We start from the raw sequence: 22,977 nt of genomic DNA on the forward strand, positions 1-22,977 counted from the left end.
GGGTGTAAAGCAGGAATATGCAAACTGTGGTCCTCCAGATGTTATGGAATTACAAGTCCCATGAGGCATAACAAGACTCTGACAGCAACAAGCATGACACCCAAAGTCAGAGGCATGATGGGAATTGTAGTTTTGCAACATCTGGAGGGCCACAGTTTGCATATCCCTGGTGTAAAGGATCCTAATCCAAAAAATAAAAGTGTCTCCAAAACCAAAGTGTTGCAACACTTGTATTAACCACTCTTGCCCCAGCTGCCGCACATGTACGTACATGTACGGCGCTCCCTTGGGAGGAGCTATGGGGGGCAACCGTGCGCTCCATCCCCCTTTTGTCAGCAGGGAAGCTAGTGCATGGGACAGGCGGCTCCAATGGCCGCCGGCCACTCATGATCTCCCGCCGCTGACAGAGAAGGACGGATGGCTGATGTAAACACAGCCGTCCGTACTTCTCCCTGAAGTGATCACAGAGTGATGTGATCCTGCTATATAGGATCACATGTCTTTGTGAGGACTTCACAAGCCACGCCCCCCCACAGTTAGAATCACGCCCCTAGGGTCACATTCAACCCCTTGATCACCAATACTGTTAACCCCTTCCCTGCCAGTGTCATTTTTTACAGTAACAGTGCATATTTTTAGCACTGATTACTGTAGTAATGTCACTGGTACCCCCAAAATTGTGAAAAATGTCAGTTAGGGGGTCCAATCTGTCCGCCGCAATGTTGCAGTCCCACAAAAAAAATCGCAGATTGCCACGATTACTAGTAAAAAAAAAAAAAAAACAATAAAAATGACATAAATCTTTCCCATAGTTAGTAAACGCAATAACTTTTGCGCAAACCAATCAAAATACGCTTATTGCAATTTTTTTTTACCAAAAATATGTAGCAGAAAACAAATTGGCCTAAAATGTAAAAAATGTTTGATTTTTACTTTTTTTTTTTTGAGAATTTCACATAAAAGAATGTGAAAAATATTGTTTTTTTTTTCAAAATTGTCGCTCTTTTTTTGTTTTAAAGCGCAAAAAATAAAAATCGCACAGGTGATCAAATACCACCAAAAGAAAACTCTATTTGTGGGGAAAAAAAGCAAGTCAATTTCGTTTGGGTACAGCGTCGCATGACCGCGCAATTGTCCATTAAATTCACACAGTGCCGAGTCACAAAATAGGGCCTGGTCATTGAGCAGCCAAATCCTCCGGTCTGAAAGTGGTTAAATAGGGCCACTCAATAGAGTCAAATTCCTTTGGTTAGTGAATAACCATCTTAGATTAAACTAAGTGGAGTGGCCAGGAATGAAACCAGTTTGATTTGGCTTGATCAACTGGGCAACTACTGTATTTAAACAGATAGCAAGTATTTTAGAGAGAATCTTAAAAACCACAATATCCAAGGATATAGGGCGATAGGACTCGCAATAAGCAGCCTCCTCCTTTTCAATCGTGTTGCTCTTGCAAAATTTACAGCTATAGAAGTCTTAATTAACCCTCAACAATTTAAATGATACGTTCACTTTTAGCAACATGTTACACCTATATTTAGGGTGTAACATGTAACATCTTACTATTCAGCATCCCCGCTGACACCTTCTGACCCCCCCACCCCTGTGACAGTGAGTTGGGGTTCTTTTCCCCATTATTACTATATAGGGTTTATATAGCGCCAACAGTTTGCGCAGCGCTTTACAATATAAAGGGAGACAATATACAAACAGTACAGTTCAAAACAAGAGGGTTAGAAGGGCCCTGCTCCTGCGGGCTTACAATCTGAGATACCCCATACCCGCTGTCACATGCTCCGCCCGCACAACCAAGCAATGCTTTGCAGACTGCAAGACAAAAAATAAATAAATGCACATTTTTACCTGCAAAATTGCATGCATTTATTTATTTTTTACTAAAGCTGAACCTGGCCTTTAAGGGTCTGCGTACACAAGCTTTTATTTGTATCAGAACTAGTTTTCCTCCCATAGAAGTCAAAAGGAACACAAAGGCAGCTTGAAGCAGCTTAGCAGGTGGTCCAATGCAGGTCAGAAGTATCTACAAGGATTTATGCCCTGTGCTAGGCACGTTAGAAGCTCTCTCAACTTTGGTATCTGAAACAAAGTCATTGAAAAGTTATATTTAGAGATTGAAACATTTCTGCCATTAAATACTGTATAAAACACGTTGATTATGCCCTGTTAAGAAAATGTTTTCTTTTGTAGTGATAGACGTTTTAGAATATGACAAATGCTTATAGCAGTGTAGCACAATAAAACATGACTGAATTTAATTATTTGCTCTTGTCAAATTCTGAGGCACTAATAATAATGTTTGAAAATTATGAATATGCTAAATAAGGTTATGTCTAAATAAAGATTGACTTATTTTGTTGAAATGTTAACCTGTTTTATTTTAGAATATAAGCCTACATATGTATAAGCACATACAATATTTAAGTGCTTATATTTTCTTCACTACAAATTCCAGAAGTACCTGTAATACAGGTTAAAAAACAACTGCGCAAATTTTTTTATTTTTTTTTTAACCACTTGCCGACCGCTCACTTGAGCTCTACTGCGGCAAAATGGTTAGTTCCCGTCCAGCGACGTAGACCTACGTCGCTGGACTCCTCCCCTTGTGGGCGGCGCATGCGTGCCGCCGGAGGCTCGCTCCCGCTGTATTCAGTCACAGCGGGAGTCGGGCCAGGGGAGGAGCAGCGGTGATCACCGCCGCTCTTCCCCGATGGTCTGGGAATCGAGTTTGGAGATCCGCCCACTTGTGTAAACAAAGCGGGCGGATCTCCTAAGTGACAGACAGTGACAGATTGCAGGGTTCAGCATAGCTGAACCTGCGATCTGTCACTGTGTCACTCAGTCACCTCCCCCCACACACGTTAGTAAGCACCAGGCATACATTAACCCCTCCCTCTCCAATAAAATTAACCCCTTCCCTGCCAGTGTCATTTTTACAGTAACAGTGCATATTTATAGCACTGATTACTGTAGTAATGTCACTGGTACCCCCAAAAGTGTCAAAAATGTCAGTCAAGGGTCCAGTCTGTCCGCCGCAATGTCGCAGTCCCGCAAAGAAAATCGCAGATCGCCACCATTACTCGTTAAAAAAAAAAAACACCAAAAATGACAGAAATATTTCCCTTAGTTAGTAAACGCAATAACTTTTGCGCAAACCAATCAAAATATGCTTATTGTCATTTTTTTTACCAAACATAGGTAGCAGAAAACAAATTGGCCAAAAATGTAAAAAAATTTTGATTTTTACATTTTTTGGGGGGGAATTTCATATAAAAAAATGTGAAAAACATTGTTATTTTTTCAAAATTTACGCTATTTTTTTGTTTATAGCGCAAAAAGTAAAAATCGCACAGGTGATCAAATACCACCAAAAGAAAGCTCTGTTTGTGGGAAAAAAGGACGTAAATTTAGTTTTGGTACGGCGTCGAACGACCGCGCAATTGTCAGTTAAAGTAGCACAGTGCCGAATCGCAAAAAGTGGCCTGGACGTAAGACAGCAAAATCCTCCGGTGGTAAAGTGGTTAAAGTCTCTTGCTCCATCATTACAGTGTAAATAATTGTAAGCTTAAAGTGACTGTAAACCTTTCGATTTTTTTATCCTTAATAACAGACATGTTATACGTACCTGCTCTGTGCTGTGGTTTTGCACCAACGTCGCCCAGAGCATCAAATTTGTTACAGGAGGTATATTGATGATCTGTTTATAGTGTGGGGAGGCGATTTGGTTAGCCTCAAATCTTTTATGGACAAATTAAATCTTAATAATATGAATATAGCCAATATGGAAATGATGGTGCTCTTAGATCTGGAGATATTTAAGGAGGGAGATCATTTTAGGACGCGGAGCTATTTTAAACCAAAAGATAGGAACGGCTATATCCCTCTGGATAGTTGCCAAAATAAAACATGGCTATGCAACATACCTAGAGGACAATTTGTTTGCTTAAGAAGGAACAGTTCCTCTGAAGCGGAATATATATTGCAGTTCCATTGAGAAAGTGAGGAATTTGGATAGGGTTGCTTTGATTACAGACCCTAAAAAGGTAAGGGAGAGCAAGCATGAATTCAAAATTGTTTTAGACTATAATATTCAGCATAAGAAGGTTGCTAGGATCATTTCTAAACATTGGGGTATTTTACTGAGGGACGGTGTTTTAGGTTCTGCTTTGCCTGCCCATCCTCAGTGTAAATACAGATGGGCCCCCACTCTAAGAGATAAGATTGAAAAAATGTGTGTCCTGCTCTATGGAATATAACCAAACCTATAAATGCCTCTGTTCAAAATCTTGCAATCTTAAGCTATTATGGAATTACACAAAGCGCAAGAATAGGTGTGCCTTGGGAACGTGAAAATAACAAGATCCAAAAATACAAAATAATGTTACTGAATATATAGAAAAAAGTGCTCAGTGCTCTGGTTTCAATACAGTGCATACATTTTGGACCATCAACCTTAAATAAATAAACAATCTCATATGGTTGGTCAGACTAAAGTGCAATAAGTGCTAATTCCCCACAAAGCATAAGTGTATAAATATACAGCAAATGTAGACCAATATATGAATAAATCAATAAATAAATGTAAGAAAAAGTCTTATTCTTATGAGTCCCAACAGTCCAAATTCAGCAAGTAGCCAGTGAAGAAAAAAGTGCAATGTGCTCTGTGCTCCTTAATATGCAGATCAGTGCCAATCCCTGCAAATAAGGTGCAATCTTGTGCAGTCCCCCCCCCCTCCTTTTTAGATGATTTCACTTACCAAACTGCAAGGACCCTGTAGCAGTACTGCATGTGGGTCAAAAAACGCTTTGGTCCTGTATGCAGTGGGATGCCTTTTCGATCACATAAAGGATTGGATTTCCCTATGGAACAGACTTGTCCCTGTATGTTCAATCTCCCCCAAATGGACAGGCATTCAATAGCCATATAAAAAGAAAACTCCCATAGTGTGATACCATAAAACAAGCTGTTTATTAATAAAAGTAAGATGTACACTCACAATATTCCATATAGGTAGCCGCAGTGTGTTTAGTGAGGACTTCTGCATATGCGTGTGGCTGCTCGGGTAGCCCTGTTTGCGTTCCACCATAATCTGGAAGTGATATAATGGTACAGCCGTCAACCGGAAATTACGTCAACGCATTTTGCCCGCCTACTGGGCGTTCTCACAGACGTAAGTCACAATTTCTCACAGAAACGCGTCAACGCAATTATATTTAACCACTTACCGCAAAGTGACGTACACCTACGTCGGCTGAATTTGCGTGGTTATACCGGGATGAGGCATCATCCTGGTACCGTTGTTTAGAGCCGGTGGTTGGCTTTCCGGGGGTAATGACCGATGAGGCTCCGGAGCCACTCGATCGTTACCCCAGCGAGCAGGAGGGGACGTCCCGCCCCCTTCCGCGGATCTGCCCGGGTCTCACGTCCCACCGGGAGACCCGAGCAACCAGCCGGCGCATCTGTCGGCTGTATGGAGTCCCGATTTAAGCCGGATGCGGCTTCAATCGGGTCCCTGATGACGTAACCCCAAGGCGTCGTCCATGACGTCACATCCGGCTTACTCGGCTGCTAAAGGCGGCAGATTCAAAAAGTGAGTGTATTCAAAAATTCAGTTTTCGGTGTTTTGAATATATGGAAGTGTAGTGGAGGGGTCTAGGGTCTTTTAGACCCTCGATTCCTCCATAAAGAGTACCTGTCACTGCCTATTGCTGTCACAAGGGATGTTTACATTGCTTGTGACAGCAATAAAAGTGATCTGATTTTTTTTTTTTTTTTAAAAACCTGTGTTAAAATAAAAAAAAAAAAAAAATAAATAGGAAAAAAAAATTTTAGCCGCCCCCGTTGCCGTGAGCTCGCTCACGAAAGAAAACGTATATGGAAGTCGAGCCGCAATGGAAATCACTGTTCAAACCACACATGTGAGGTATCCCCGCGATTGCCAGAGCGTGAGCAATAATTTTTAAAAAAAGATCTACACTCTAGCTCTAAACTGGTAACCGTTAAAAAATTTTTAAATCGTCACCTATGGAGACTTCTATTGACCGTAGTTTGTCGCCATTCCACGGGTGTGCGCAATTTTAAACCATAACATCTTGGATATCTATTTACTCGGCGTGACATCATCTTTCACAATATGCAAAAAAACATTGGCTAATTTTACTGTTTAGTTTTTTAAATGCAGTGAAATGTGTTTTTTCGTAATTTTTCAAAAAAAATGGCTTTTTAAAGACCATTGCATAAAATACCGCATTACAAAAAATATTGCAATGACCGCCATTTTATTCTGCAGAGTCTTTGCTAAAAAAATATATATATATAATGTTTGGGGGTTCTAAGTAATTTTCTAGCAAGAAATACTGATTTTAACTTGTAAACAACAAGTGTCAAAAATAGACCTGGGGCTTAAGTGGTTAAAAGCACATATTTCTTTTATTGTATCCAAGTACAACAAGAAACTGCAAATATTGCTTTTTATATTTGACTGTTGTGTACATGTTTATTGTAGTTTGCATTGTACAAGGAGAGAACAGCTTGTTGTAATGCAGAGCAGCAGAGCTGGGAACAAGAGAGGAATTAAAGATAGATGTAGATGTGCATCTTTTTTCCCCATTGCTTTGCTGAAATTGTAGCGCATGTGGGGCTTGGCAGGGTCTAGCTACACCTATGCAGGGGATACATTCTTCTAACAGTTTGTGGTATGCTTTTCCAGGCATTACTTAAATTCAGTGTAGCAGAGAGACAATAATAAATGACTTCTGGCACTGAAACAATTCAATCAGACAGGTAGCTATATTTCATTGCATTTGGTCATGTCCGCATTTGTGACCTGAAATAAATATGCAATTCTGGTGTTAAAATATTGCTAACAGCATGCTTATTTCAGGATAGTGACTCAATTATTCATACTTACTTAACCTCCTAGGCGGTAATCCCGAGCGTGACTCGGGGTTGATTTTTCATATCAGGATCGGTAACCCCGAGTCACGCTCGGGGTGGATTGCAGAGAGCAGCGGTGTTCTCTTACCTTATCCTGGCGATCCAGCGATGATCTCTCATTGCTGTGACCGCCAGCCGAGAGTCCCGCCGCTCCTCCGTCCCTCCGTCGGTCTGATCACTTCCTAGTTCCGTTCCCTGCAGCAGCAATGCTGCATGGGAGCGGAACTAGGGAGGGAAATTCAAAAAAAAAAAACGTTGCACAAAACACAAACACATTTTATATTATATATATATATATATATATATATATATATATTCATATATATATATATATATATATATATATATATATATGCATATATGCATTAATATATATATATATATATATATATATATATGCGCATATATATATATACCGGTATATATATGCATATATATATGTATATATATATATATATATATATATATATATATGCACACACACACATATATATATAAAATTATATTATTGATTCAATTATAATTCATGCGTTATATATTATATATATATATATATATATATATATATATATATATATACACACATATATCTATATATAATATATAATGCATGAATTATAATCTAATCAATAATATAATTTTATTATATATATTATATATTAAATAATAAAATAATATTATTGATTCGATTATAATTCACATGTTTGTGTTTCAAATTTATCCCATCTGGGATGTCTACTAGAGTCTTGTTTTGGTCAGGTTTAAGTCAGTAATTACTAAGAATTGTAGGCCTATAATACATAACGCCAAATTTCCATGAAAACAATTGTACCGCTTTTGGTATGTAATTCCTGACATAATCATACCGCCAGGGAGGTTAAGGATTCATGAAGGTCAGCAAAGGTAAACTACATGTTTCTGCCAGTACTGGTTCCCTTTAAGCAGGATCCACCTTTTACTTCTCAGACTTTAGCAAAATCAGTAATTCCTACATCTTTTATGTGAATCTGGCTTGTCTGATCCATGGAAAAGATGGAAATAGACTTTGAGGGTTATGTCTTCATTGGACCTTTTGTGATACATGAGAGTTTAGTATGAGGTGCCACCCTTTACTGTTATCACTAGACCAAATATTAATCCAGAGAGGCCCGGAGTAAAGGAGAGAAGAGACATGGACGGAGAGCCGGCATGACAGGGGTTAAAGGGGTTTAGGACAAGGAGGGGTTATCAGCCCAGTACGATAGAAAATATAAGTGGTGAGACTTTTAATTGGTGTTTTGGCCAGGAAGGGGTGGTTATGAGTAAGCTACTGGTAATGTCGTGAAACGCGTCAACCTTTGTCTGCTTGTACACTGTCTGTCACTTGATTTTATTGGAACAATAAAGGAAACATCTTTGATTTCAAGAAATATTTCTACCAGAGTGCGGTCAATCTTCTCACGCTTTTGCATGCTTCCGGATTACGGCTCTGACCTGCACCAGGTTCTCAGACACACACCTGAGCGGCTACACTTTCCTGTTTTCCAGGAAGGGGTGTAGCTACAGGGAGAGGTCAAGCTAGGGGCCTAAGGAAGTCTTCAGTCGGAGGAAAGCTGCCAATGCTGTGGCGGCTGGAGGCCTAATTAAGTCAGACTCAGGTACCACCTTCTTTGATGCCTACCGGGACCTTGAGGCTCCAGTAAAACTGGGTTTAAGGTGTTATTTACCTGTTATGTATACAGTTTGTTAATAAAAAGCTGCTATGGCCATTTAACTCCGACCTGTGGTCATGTGGTTATTTATAATGGAGGAGGAGAGTGATGGTCAGAGCAGAAAGGAGACAAATCATCTTTAATCCCCTAGTCATGCCTTTACCTCCTTGTATGACTGCTTACAAATCAGAAGATTCTATTTAAGCAACGCACGCTGTCATACAATTTTATCGTTTGATCTACAAGTCTTGCCTGTATGCCCTGCACTTTCAGTCCCTTTAGTAAATGTGCACTGATGAAGTGAAGGAGTGATGGTTTTACTTTGTTGGCATATTGGTCTGGGAAGTCTTATGCCCCTAAAGAATTAACGTTTTTTCTTTCAGTACATTTTATCTGTGTATGCACTAAATAAACACATAAATTGGGGAACATAAAACCTTATTTGGGAAGACCCTGCAGGTTTCTGATATATTTGCTTCTGATATATGTATACGTAAATAGTAGGAAATGTTGGAGACCACTGGGTGCTATCACATTTTTCAGTAAATGCTTCTGCTAAGTTTACAGTCAGACAAGTAACGGCTTGCAGGCATGGACGGAGTGCACGTTGGGTTAAATACTGCACACTGTGAAAAATATCACTTGGGAGATTTCCAGACAGAGCGGCAGAGAAGATTTAGAAGGCTGAATATTACATTTGCATGTCTTCTCAGCTGTCTCATAGCTCCAGTGGGGCAAACTGATTTACACTGTCATGCTACACTGTTCCTTCATTTATGCTGGTGAATTCCTTAAATGCTGTTTGGGGAAGCCATCTTTCCTAACGAACATTAACCACGCTTTTATAGATGTGTTTGTACAATTAAAAATATTTTGTGGTGGGTATCTTACCAAGTATATGAAAAGTATATTAATAAAAGGTAATGGGGATAAATGCAGGAATACTTTTTTGGTAACTCGCGCATATCTTCCAACTTATGTTTATGCTCCTGCATTTGAAAAATTATAAATGAATTTTTACCTCATTAAATATTGTTCTTTGTTTAATTATCAATGTCCCGGTGGTGCTTTCCATGAAATGTATCAGCAGCACACAGGAAATGTTTAATAAAGGGGAATGTACAAGGAATATAAATGTGTGTATTACTAAAATAAAACCTTTTCTGGGAGAGGCACACAGGCAATCATTGCTACAAATGCTAGTTTTCGGACTGTTATGTTTACTGCCTGCTTTAATAATTTGTGCTATCAACATATGCACACTTCCAGGTATGATTTGAGCTTTATTGAACTTGGTTATTCAGTGTACTAGCCATAATGTGCCTCTCAGCAAAGCTTTGCTTTGTATAGTTTGTTTAAGAGATCCTGGGGAAGCACTGATATAAGCCTGAAAATTAATTTATGGTAAAATATATAAAAATAAAAAAGTCACTGCTTTATATTTTGTCTGTGCACTCCAGCGGTGACTGCATGCCATTGCCCAGGCCAGGCTTTCCATTGGTGACAACTACAGAACATGCCCATGTAATGAGTGGTGGTATGGCCTATTATAGTGTCCACTGAAAGTGCAGGTGACAAGGTAACAATGCAGGAGATGAGACAGAGACAGAGTATTGTCACTTCATAATGGGAAGTGCTTCCACATGAATCTTGAAGTGATTGTAAAGCCTTGTGTTTTTTTTTTAAATAACAAACCTGTTATACTTACCTGCTCTGTGTAATAGTTTTGCACAGAGTGGCCTGGATCCTCCTCTTCTGGGTTCCCTCTTTGCTGCTCCTGGCCCCTCCCACCTCTCGAGTGCCCCAACAGCAAGCAGCTTGCTATGGGGGCATCCGAGCCAAGCTGCAGCTCCGTGTGTCCATTCAGACACAGAGCTGCCATTTGGCCCCACCCGCTATCTCTTCTGATTTGCTAACTGACTTTGACAGCAGCGGGAGCCAAGTGTGCCGTTGCTGTGTCTCAGCCATTTTGGAGAAGAGTCCCGGACAGCTGAAAGACTCATCGACATCGCTGGAGCGAGATGGGGCTCAGATAAGCGGGGGTAGGGGGGGGGGGGAGGCTGCCACACACAGAAGGCTTTTTATCTTAATGCATAGAATGCATTAGGATAAAAAACCTTCTGACTTTACAACCACTATAATTGCAGGATAACCCTGTATTATTTTAATGAAAGCTGCAAATTTAAAAAGATTGAAACTTTTAAATGATAATAATATGTAAAAAAGAATATAAACAACTCTAGTGAATGGGCTTACATATACTGTAACAATAAAAATAAATAACTGCACAGCTTTACTTCAAAACATAGCATAGGCATAGTTTTTACATCTTTATTAATGCAATGAAAATAGCAAAGCCTTTGTAGAATCACTATAAATATACAAAGCTGAGATACAGTATGAGGATAAAAGTAGAGAAGGTTTCTTTAAAAAAAGTTAAAATGTAAATAAAGCTTACAATAAAAATGGGTTTATTTACACTTAACATCTTGATAAATAGGCTCCTAGGTGATGGATCAACAATCATTTCCAGTAGTTGCGAAGTCTAGGAGTAGCCCTTTTGATGGTCTTTTTCAGATCTGAAAGTAAGTTTCAAAAATATTATATTTATCCCTATGTGATGAACATATTCATTGTAACCTTATGAATGTATTGTTAAAGTGATTGTAAAGTCTCAGTTTTTTTTTTTTTTAAATGACAAACATGTTACACTTACTTGCTCTGTGCAGTGGTTTTGCGCAGAGTGGCCCGGATCCTCCTCTTCTCGGGTCCCTCTTAGGCGCTCCTGGCCCCTTCCTCCTGTTCATTGTCCCCCACAGCAAGCTGCTTGCTGTGGGGGCCCCGAGCTGAGTTATAGCTCCCTGTGTCCATTCAGACATTGAGCCACGACCCGGCCCCACCGACTCTCTTTTGATTGCCTGACTGATTTTGATTAACAGCAGTAGGATCAAATCGCACTGCTCTGCTGTTTCAGCCAATGTGAAGGAGAGTCCCGGGCTGCTGAGACATTCCTGCAACATCACTGGATAAGGATGGGCTCAGGTAAGTATTAGGGGGGCTGAGGGGGGATACTGCACACAGAAGGTTTTTTTTTAATATTAATGCATAGAATGCATTAATTAAAAAAAAAAAAAAAAACTTCTGCCTGTACAAGAGAAGTATGAGATTAAAAAAAATAAACATTCATACTCACCTAAGTGGATGTAGAATCAGTCTGATTCTGCATCTGTCCCCATCTGCCTCTAAGACTCAGAACTGAGCGATCAAAGACCGCTGACTGCTCAGTTCTCTTCAGTGAGCCTAGAGCTGGTGACTGTCAGTGGTGTGCTGAGAGGCTGAGCCAGCTGCCATTAAAGTAGAGATCGCTCCAGAGTCTGCAGCAGCTGAGTGACGTCAGCTGACAGCGGACTTTAGCCTGCTGTCGGCTGAATACGGGTGACAGGAGTGCAGAACTAAGTGCACTCCTGTGACCCACAGGAGAAATAGAGCCAAACAAATTATTGGCTTACTTCTCCTTTAATCTTTAAAGGATAAGTTTACCTTTCGTAACATGTAACATGTTTTTAATGGACGGCCTCTGCACCTCCCTGATTTCCCGACCTGACAGCTAGCGAGGATCTTTTATCCCCCCCCCCCCTTGCTGTTACAATTTTAAAAAACATGGCCTGAGTGGGGCTCTGCCTACCAAGCCGCGTCACTTATTCACAGTTTGCTGTGAATGGAAAACTATAAGGTCCAGCAGAATTTTCGGCTTCTTACTTCCTGTCAGATTGTATCTACTTGCCTGTACGGGTCGGGAGGTACTGGCACACAGATACACTGGCAAATCTGCAGGAGACCTGCATGGTACCATCACTGGTGCAATGCTTTACAGGTTTAAATAAATAAATAAATGCACATTTTCTTTTTTTTTTTTTACCTGCAAAAATATGTGCATTTATTAATTATTTATTTCTAAAAAGTGAACTTATCCTTTAAATTAATTCTTCTTTGAGGTTAGAAATTCCTTTATCAGGTAATATGTTTTCCTCTGTTGTTTATGGGAGTAGGAGACTAGAACAAGGAAATACCGTGGATGGAAAAGAGTGGAGGGACCAACAAAAGCAATGCAGTAAATACAAGAAGCTCTTTCAGGATCTTGGGATATATCACTGAATTAAAAAAAAAAAATCCCTTTTTTTTGTGGAAAGATGTACCTGTATAATTAGATAAGTGTGTACTGTACAGTACTTCCCTTGTGGTTTTCAAACACTGAAATGCTTTTAAGATGAAGCTTCTGTACTGTAATGGTTTCTAGAGGAAATGAGCAAATCAATCCTCCAAGTTTGAGATTCGACCTAAAACAAGCTTATTTGTAGCTGGCAGAAATTAACACATAAAACCTGATCTGCTAGATGCAGTCTTGTTTTCTCCTTTTAACTAAAGATAAAAACTTTTGTGCAACCCAAACTATTTTCCCTGAACCATGCTTACACAAGCTTATACAGTACGACCTTTAGTGCTAATTTTCTTTGAAGGGAGTCAGAGACATTTTTTTTATTTAGGAATATAGCTCGAGATTATGTATTTAAAGTAATAGGAAATCCTTTTTGCCTCAAATGTCCTACCGAGGACCTGTTTTGGACCCTCATTTAGTAGAAATTATCTGACATACATACATCACAGGACAAGAAGGGAGATCTGGCCTGACAACGGTATAAGGAAGTAGGATTCAGTAAAATGTATGTCCTTTTTTTCCCACAAATAGAGCATTCTTTTGGTGGTATTCGATCACTTCTGCAGTTTTTATTTTTTGCGCTATAAACAAAAAAAGACCGACCATTATGGAAATAAATATATATATTTCTTACTTCCTACTTTAAAACAATTTCAATAAAAACATGTAAAAAATGGAATTTCTTCATCAATTTATGCAAATATGTATTTTGCTACATATTTTTGTTAAAAAAAATCCCAATAACCGTATATTGATTGGTTTACGCAAAGTTATAGCGTTTACAAACTATGGGATAGATTTACAGGATTTATAATTCTTTTTTTTTCCACTAGTAATGGCGGTGATCAGCGGCTTTTAGCAAGACTGCGACATTGCGGCTGACAAATTGGACACTAAGTGAAACTATTTGGGGACCAGTGACACTAATACGGTGATCAGTGCTTAAAATATGCACTGTCACTGTACTAATGACACTGGCAGGGAAGCGGTTAAAATCAGGTTTAATCAAAGGATTAAATATGTTCCTAGGGACTGCTTGCTAACTGTGTGGGGGGTGCTTGAACTGTGGGAAGGCAGAGATCTGTGTTCCTGCTTAGCAGAAACACAGGACCACTACCTTCTCTTCTCACAAAATGGCAACCTGCCTTGCGTACATAGACAGACCGCCATCCTGCTTCTCTCAGGAATGATTGGCGGGGCCCAGCAGACATTGATTTAACCGGTCCTGCTGATTGGTCCCCGCTGTGTCAATCACAGTGGAAGCGGGTCGCCAGCAGTGCGCATGCACGCCCCAGACCCGGAAGTGCAGAATCACATACAGGTACATGATTTTGCACAGGAGAGCCGCATTGCTGTCGTATATATACAGTATAAAGTCAGCAAGCGGTTTGTGGCTTTATTAACTATAGAGTGAAAATCAGATGGATCAGTCCACAGGAGACACTTCACCAACAGCACAGATTTATATTTTAAACTCGTCCTTCATTTTTAGGTTTAGGTCCTGTAATAAGCTGAAATAGCATTTCAAGTCTGCTTACCTAGAATGTTTGGGTTGTTGAGGTACAAATTATACATAATATTGGAGGGGGGGGGGTTCAAAAGAAGTGAATATTCCATTAAAAAGTGAAGAACCTATTTGCCTTTGGTAAACCAGCCCCTTAAAGTTAACAGCTACATACATGGAAACAGGAATGGGAGGAGTATCATTGAATAAAGCAGACACAAAGCACCTGTATGACGGCCCCAATTTAGCTTTTTCTTGCAAAGTAAATGAAGTACAGATAAGGCACAGCTGAAGCTATTAGATGAAATTAATAAAATGTGTCTGTGACAAACTTTGTCTCTACTTTATCTCAACTGGAGCAAAGCCAATCAGCTTTTACATTTTAATTTTTTAAGCTGCATGGAAACAATGAAACATATAAGTTTGTCCTATGGGCAATGGCATCAGTTGAACTAGAACTTTTCTCAGACACTTTGTATTAATTTTTCCCAGTGCGTTTACTGACTACTTGTTGATTCCTGCTAGGAATCCTGCATAGGAATCGACAGGCGAGAGCACATAGTGTTTTTACCCTAGTGTCAGGGGGACACTATGGACATGTGAGTGGAAATATATATGTTTTAATAAAATAGTCTGGTTTTACCTATCTTACACCATGGGAGCTTTCTTGTCTTCATCCTCCTTTTATGACTGACGTGGTATGTCAGAGGTATTACTACACAACCTGCACTGGAGTGGAATTTATTGTTATACAGTGGATCTATCTTGGTGCATTAGCTTATTTATAACATTACCAGCCAGTCCTTCTGGTGAGTTAATTTAGTGTGGAGGGTGGTGGCTCACATTGGGGGAAGCACAGTGTCATGAGCAATATTTATATGGAGATTTTTCACAGTTATACATAGCACATTATGTGGATGGAATTGGGACTTTACAACTGGGAATAACACTGACTTGTTTTCAACATTTTTCTTAAATAATTTTTATTTATAATAAGTTATGTGCATTGCACGATAGCACTTTATGAATTATTTGGCACATTATATTTATTTTTAGCACTTTATATATATGATATATGTGGCATGTTTACACAATTAATTTGTTGCAATATTTGTTTAATTATTTGCACTAGCACTTTAACATTGAGATTATTATTACACAGTAATGTAATAATTGGTGAGGATTTGAAGGGATTGGAGAAGCGCTGCCTTTTTCTATACACGCTACAACTAAGAGGAGGCCTGAGTACTCCCCGGAAGATGTAATTTACAAAATGTTGAAATGTGGCAGGGGGCATTACACATACCAAAAGGCATCACCAGGTACTCCAAATGACCAAAGCAGGTCCGCACCAAATTTTAGGCACCACATAAGTCCAGTCTGGAAAAAATGCAGGGCAATTGAAACCCCTGGAAAAGCTCCAGAATTAAGGGGTGCAGGTAACAGTAATTTTGTTGAGCTCCTGATAGTTCACACAAGGACAAGAAGTGATCTTTTTTCTCTACAAATAATGTCATGGCTCCCGCCATGAAGGGCGGATAAATCCTTCCTTAAGATTTTCATCTTTATGTTGCCTCCAGTTCCAGTTGAAGTTCAGATCGGGGAAGATGCAGCCAAATGGAATTTCTGCCCTGGAATCAGTTTGATGGGACAGTCATAGGGCCGACTTGGTGAAGGGGTGTCTGCACCTTCTTGTCAAAAACATCAAAGAAATCATGGTATAACAGGGGTACAGGCAAACTTGCACTTGACCAATTTTGCTGACTGAGAAGTTACAGTTCTTTTACTCCAGTCCACCAGGGTTATGTGTTTGTAACCATGGTATTCCAAAATGTATTGGGAACATGGGGGAACTCAGTATGTCAAAGAGTAATAGTTCTGGATGTTGGATTCAAATTTAGGGATTTGTTTAATCTGCAAGATGGATGTTTAGCCGCTGACTCTTGGGGACAAGCAGAAAATCAAACTCTTTTCTAGAGGTGACATCACTAAAGCAGCTACAAATCCCTGATTCAGTGATGGCCCAGAACTTATTTTCCCTTTCAGCCACCTGCAACAAAATTAGAAGAACAACGTGAGTTGATCTCTTTCCTTAGAACTGAAGATAAGTAGAACATCTGGGAAGAGACCTACTTGGCCAACTGGGACAGATGACATGGGAAGGGCAGGGCTCCCCACAGTAAAGATTAGGTTGGCTTGCCGCTGGAGTCATTTCTCCTCTGGTGATAGAGCAGGACAAAGGGTACTGATTGCATCGGCCCGACTTCAGAAACAGTTGCCAGTTGGACCGGTGAGATAAAAAATGTGGCAGCTTGAACTTTGGACATCATTCATGTTGGTCTAAAAGAACTGCTCCTTTCTGATCATCATTTCCAAAGTCAAGGACCCAACTGGTTAGCAAGTTGCACCAGATCCTCCAGAGAATCAGGTGCCTTGACCTGGGCCTTATATTTCAGAGTCTCTGATAAGCCCAAAGGATACTGGTATTTTATAGCAGCATTATTCCAGCCTGTGTCTGCTGTCCATCTGTGACACTTACTGGTATAATCTTCCACCAGGCGCCAGCCCTGTTGAAGGATGTGTAGGATGGCCTCCACAGTAGCTTGGCATTGGGAGTCATCACAAAGTTGTGCCATCGAAACGAAAATAAGGTTACAGGCTTGAGGTCACTCTAGTGAGAAAGTATGAAGTTACAGGGCAAAGTACAGTTTGCATGTGCTTTTGAATGCCCTGAATTGTCTACAATCATCTGAAAATCATTCAGGCATTGGCACCTTGGATCCCTATGATAGTATCACCACAGTAGGAGTCACTGACTGAGAGTTTCATAGAGGTAGAATCTGGTGTAGGTACACTCTTTCATGGGCCAGAAGCTGAAAAGGTGGTGGAGGCAAACGGGTTCTGAATTCTTTAGTGCTCTAGTAAGGGCTGCAAATTGTTGGTATAAAGTCTGTAATGGAGTAGAATAGAATCTCTTTCGGCCTCAAACATGGCTGTATGATTCTGTCACATACCTTGGTTGGAGGCCGAAATGATGAGAATGATTCCTTGTGGTTCTGGTCCAAGCACCCCTAAAAAAAAAAAAAAAAAAAAAAAAACAACCAACAAAGTACAAGGGACAACAACCAAAAAATAATAAAGAAACAATTTTAAGGAATGAAAAACAAAACAAACAAACAGCTAAACAACTAAAGGGGGGGGGGGGAGAGGAGGCCACTATACACGCAATCCTCCCTGCATCACAATGAAAAAAGGGTAAACAAAAAAGAAACTGTGTAAATATAATCAATCCCATTGCCTTGTCAACTCAAAATGTGTAGACAATCATTCAAAAATGCAAATAAGAAACTGTTATACAAAAATCACTAGTCATAGCTACTGTACATTAATTACATATACATAATAAAAATTGTTTAAAGAAGAAGGCTTTGTTCATTCCTGGAGAATGTGTAGTCCCCAGGGAGTAGATCCACCTCATCTCCCTCTGAAGTACATTCAGCCCCAGTTACCATCTCTAGAGTCCTGTGGAACTCTATCAAAAGCCAGAAAACACACAGAGAAAAGTGCGATATTGAGGGTCTATAACTGCATGACTACTTATTGGGAAATATAGATCTCCTATCTAAATTGCTTATGCATGTTCATAACTCCTTCTCCAAAACCCGCATATAGTCTTATCCACATAGTATGATCCACACGCAGCTCAACAAATATACAGCCCTAGCTATATTGCAATTTTCAGAGTGCTTGAGGACAAATTTATCTTCATTCAGTAATACCACATCTCTGTCAGTATGCATATACTTACAGCAAGGGCAGTCACTGCATTTGTAAGTCCCCTTAAGGTGGCTCATATTCCTATTCATTGAAACCCTTCTAAAATAACTGTGGAATAGTTTGTCTTTAAGGAATAATGCTCTACGAAAGACAATTTTGTGGGTTTATTAAATTTAGAGATTATGGGATCTGCTGTTAGAAGATATCAGTATTTTATAGAGTGCAGCCCTAACTCTCTGTATGTTTAGTGATAGATTTCACCGTATTGTCTTTTCCTTTTTTTTGTGAAAAGGAGAGACTCCCAAGTTTGATCCTTAGTATTATTATAAGCTTTTTTTCAAACAATTCTTACTGTTGCCCCTGGCTAATAATCTGTCTATCATATTTCTTGTTTCCTGTTCAAAAATCTCATTATCAGTACAGTTGTTGGGATTTCGTTTCTTTTTTCTATTGTGTCTATTTATGTAGTTTTATTTTTACTTGCTTTTTTTTTTGTTTTTCCTTTGTTTTTCAGAAATTTTCGCAAGGATTGTGACCTTTTTTTTTTTTTTTTTTGCTTCTGCGCTCTGCCAGTAGACTTGATAATGCAATTATGCAAAGGCATCCTGACCTACTGCCCACCCACACATGCGTACATGTTTGCATGTGACATCATTCCTTGATAAATAAAGGTGTACTTGGCGTCATTTTGACTATGTGGGCACTGACGTGGTAATGTGTGTGGGCATTGTCTTTTGGCGTTAGGTGGATACCTGGGGCCTCTAAAGAGTGGGGGCGAAGAGGATGTGGTCTACATTATCTATGTAGACTTCATTTGTTAATTTGGTAGCCTTTGGGCTGTTTTTAGTAAAAGTTACTAGTGATCTAGGATCTCAGTGGGGAGTCAAGTATAATTTTCTGGACCCTAAATATCTATTTTTGCTATTTCATGGAAATAACTCCTAGCATTTTATAAATGTACATATTTTCTAGATTGTAACACCGCCCATGGGTCTATTGTGCGTTTTTGCAGCCATTTAGATATTACATTCTGTGTCATTTTTGCCCCTCTGCTCGTTGGGCCCTCAGTTTCCTCCTACAGCTTCTGGGCAGACATCATGGCTGATGTTCCTTCTGAAGTTTTGCAGCTTTTAAATTCAAGTTGATTTGTAAGTGTTTTTTTGCATTCGCTACCTATGGGGTGGTATAATTTCTTGGTGGATATTCATAATAATCTATTTTTAAATATATACAATTTAATCTATGTTTTTCATTTTCTTTAGATATCTTGTCAATAGCGCCCACTCCTGCTAAAGTGAATTATTGTTCACAAAACACCTTGAGAAAGGCTGTCTTCATTAAATTTGCATGAAAATGTCTTGGAAAACAATTCAGTGTAATGATATAGAAATACAGTGTTTACCTGACATGATGTTATCCTGAATGGAAAAATTATTGGAATAGAGTAAATCAACTTCTCTTATAAAATTTCAGCAATATCACCTACTTATGTAACAAGATTTTTTTTTTATTATGAGTACATTAATAAAATGTTATCTTATGTTTGACCTACTGTGTTTGGTAAGGTACCTGGTTAAAGTAAAAAAAAACACAAAATATTACACAATTATTTAGTAAACTATTAAAGATGAGGTTATGTCGGTTAAGGTAGATACCCAACATGTCAAGCCAATTATGTGTGCCTGTGAAATGGCAAAAAAATTTGGTACCCAAATTGTCCATAGGTGATGCTTAAAAAGCCCTTACAGATCATCAGTTTAAAGTTAACAGTTTATAATGCCCCAGTAATTATTGCTTTCAATCCTAAATGCATGGTTATATGTAATATATATAGCACAATCATCATTTTTGTCTATAGGCAGCAGTGATGCTTGAGGGAGGATCGGTGAAACACCCACCATGCCGGTCTGGGTCCTCAGATGCGACAGTGGAGCTCGGGATACATGGCAGGAGATCACTATCTTCCAGTGCTTATGAATGTTATGGGGTGGCTTTACAGCCACCTGATTCATTTCCACCAGAAAGCCAGTGGTAGTGAAAGGGTAAATGATAAAGCCTTATGGAGTGGAGCATAAGAGTTTTGGAGACACTGGGTGATGAAATCTATTGTCATAAATAAGATATGGATTCTGCTTCTCTGTGTGTGATAGCTGTTGTTCTTCCATTGTACTCATTACAGGAGTTTGGGAGTAGCAGTTGGCTATCTCTGGGTCACTTTACAGGTACTCGAACATGCAGAGGTAGGTTGGTGCCAGGTAACTGGAGTAAGAGAGACTTGAGACACTGGGCAGCTGGAGGCAGGAGTGAGGCTGGAGACTGTGAGTGCAGAGATGGCACAGCAGAGGCTCAGGCTGTGGATACAGTGGAGACTATCGTTCTAGATATGGTGAGGCTGAGGCTGAGATTGTGGCTGCAGCTGCTGTGAAGCAGCTGATAATGCAACTTAAATAGTTACATAGTTAATCTGATTGAAAAAAGACACAAGTCCACCTAGTTTGACCAATAAAAAGGAAAGAAATGTTTTCACAATCCTATATACACAATCCCATACCCACAGTTGATACAGATGAAGGCAACCCCCCCCCAAAAAAAAAAAAAACAGCAAAGCATGATCCAATTTGTTCCAGCAGGGGGAAAAAATCCTTCCTGATCCCCCAAGAGGCAATCGTATATTCCAAAGGTCAACTTTACCTATAAAAGGTAGGATCCAGTTTTTGTATGTGCATTTAGGGAAGAATTCTTCACTTCTTACCTCAGGATGTGTAATGACTCCATGCTTTTCCTGATCCAATTTGCTCCAGCAGGGGAACAAAATCCTTGCTGATACCCCCAAGAGGCAATCAATTATTCCTAGGATCAACTTTACCTATAAATGTTCGTATCCAGTTACATTATGTACATTTAGGAAAGACTTCTTAACTCAAGATGTGTAACGACTCAATGCTTTAGCGGTACCAGCATGTGAAGTTGGGTGCTGGAACGGAGGATAAAGATGCATAATTTAGGAAATAATTTGACAAGATGGTTGACAATGATGATACATTATTGTACTGCATTCTGCAAAAAAGAAAAACTAGTCTCCTATGGCTCTAAGTGGTTGTGCTTCACAGACAGTGTGCTGTACATAGGGTTGGCTGCATTGGTGACCACTGGACTGTGCATCTAGATAAGTGTAGGCAAGTACTTGATAAGTTATCACATTCATAAGTTATCACATACCTTAACAATCCACAAGGCACCCATCAGCTGTTTTAAACCAGAGAGAACAAACTGATGATGATCTTGGGCATGTAAAGCATGTAACTAGTAAGTTAAGTGATGATTTAGGTTAACATTTTCAACTCTTGTTTTAGGACTGGGAATTTCCACACTTTATGGGAGACGTTGATGTCAATCTTCCTGGTTTATCCACATCACACATGCAGTTCAAACTACCAAAATGTCAAAGAATATTTAAAGAAGAATATCACATACATATAACAGGTATGCATGCATGTTTTGATGAAGTGTAATAAATGCCTGCAGTGCCTGAGATTTTAATGGTTATATCATTAATATGCATTGGTTACTTTTGCCTTGGTGATTTATACAAGTCCTTAGAAAAATAACAACAGATACCTGTTTTGTCAACCATGTAAATACATCATACTAGGTTTTATGCTAATGAATTACATCTTGTCAAGGAACAAAAGGTAATGGTTTGGAGGTTGTAACTTTGAATGTTGTGCACTGGCCTTGTCTGGAATTTGAGTCACATTTGGATAAAAGGGATATATAAAATGTACAAAATTAGTGCACACAATGGGGTTGACTTACTAAAAACAAGTAAACTGATCACTTTTGCAAGGGAATTTTCCCCAGAACTTAGCAAATGTGGTGAAACATCACTTTGCAAAGAATACCTAATCATGTGCAAGGAAAATAAATAACAAGCACTTTTGTTTGCACATTATTGGATGATGGAAGTCAGAGGAGCTTCATCTCCTTTACTAAGCTCACGGGGAAAATTTCCTTGCAGAGTGCAACTGCACTTTTAACATTAAGTCTACTTGCCTTTAGTAAACTAATCCCAATATCTTTATTATGAATTTGCAATTACTGACCAGCTTTCATGATCAGATATCATTTAAAGTTAGTGTCTTCAGGATGTTTGCACCATATTGACATCCCATCTGCAATCTGAAACTACCAAAATTATAAGTATCAGGAGATGGTCTTCTAATGTAATTAACTTACAGAAGCTTATGTCATATTACCTAATGTATCACTAAGCACATTTTTACTGATGGCTGGATGTGTGTATAATAGCATGCACAGGGACATAACTTGCCGCTTTTATATCTTACACTAGTGACTATGCAATCCTCAAAGTAACGTGGATTTATTAGGTTTACCTCTGTGATTAGTTGTCCTAACCACACTTGTTATGACTGGCATTACCTAAGAATATTGTATCCAACACTTGATTTCAAAGTTTTTAAATACTAAACTGAGCCTGAGTGGTTTTATTTCCTGCTGACATAAAATCCTAGGGAAACAGACCTTTATTAAATAAGAGCAAGGGTACCCATGTTACATCTGATGACATTGGACATGTACATATTGAACTGATCACCTCATAAGCGATCATTTCGGGAGAGCACTTACCAATATACTAAAAAATAAAAAAAATTCCCAGGCTTTGTTGTGGCCGCTTGCCATCAATGAGCAGAATTAATGAATTCCTTTAAGTGAACAGAACATGAGTGTACAAGACTAGTAGGACATGCTTGATTAGGTTTTTAAATTCACTACTTTGGTATACACTTGGAAGTCACATTTTATATTTCCCTTGCTT

General features: G+C 39.2%; 1 protein-coding gene across 1 annotated transcript in view; it reads left to right on the plus strand.

Moving 5' to 3' along the window:
* The window catches only part of TMEM117 (transmembrane protein 117), a 404,157-nt gene that overhangs the window by 380,490 nt on the left and 690 nt on the right, over window positions 1–22,977 (plus strand). Inside the window, exon 7 of the mRNA XM_082255317.1 lies at window positions 21,494–21,623. Coding sequence (XP_082111443.1) covers window positions 21,494–21,623 — 130 coding nt within the window. The remainder of the gene's footprint in view (window positions 1–21,493; window positions 21,624–22,977) is intronic.

The sequence above is a fragment of the Pelophylax lessonae genome, assembly GCF_965119305.1.
Source record: "Pelophylax lessonae genome assembly, chromosome: 4".
Classification (NCBI taxonomy): Eukaryota; Metazoa; Chordata; class Amphibia; order Anura; family Ranidae; genus Pelophylax; species Pelophylax lessonae.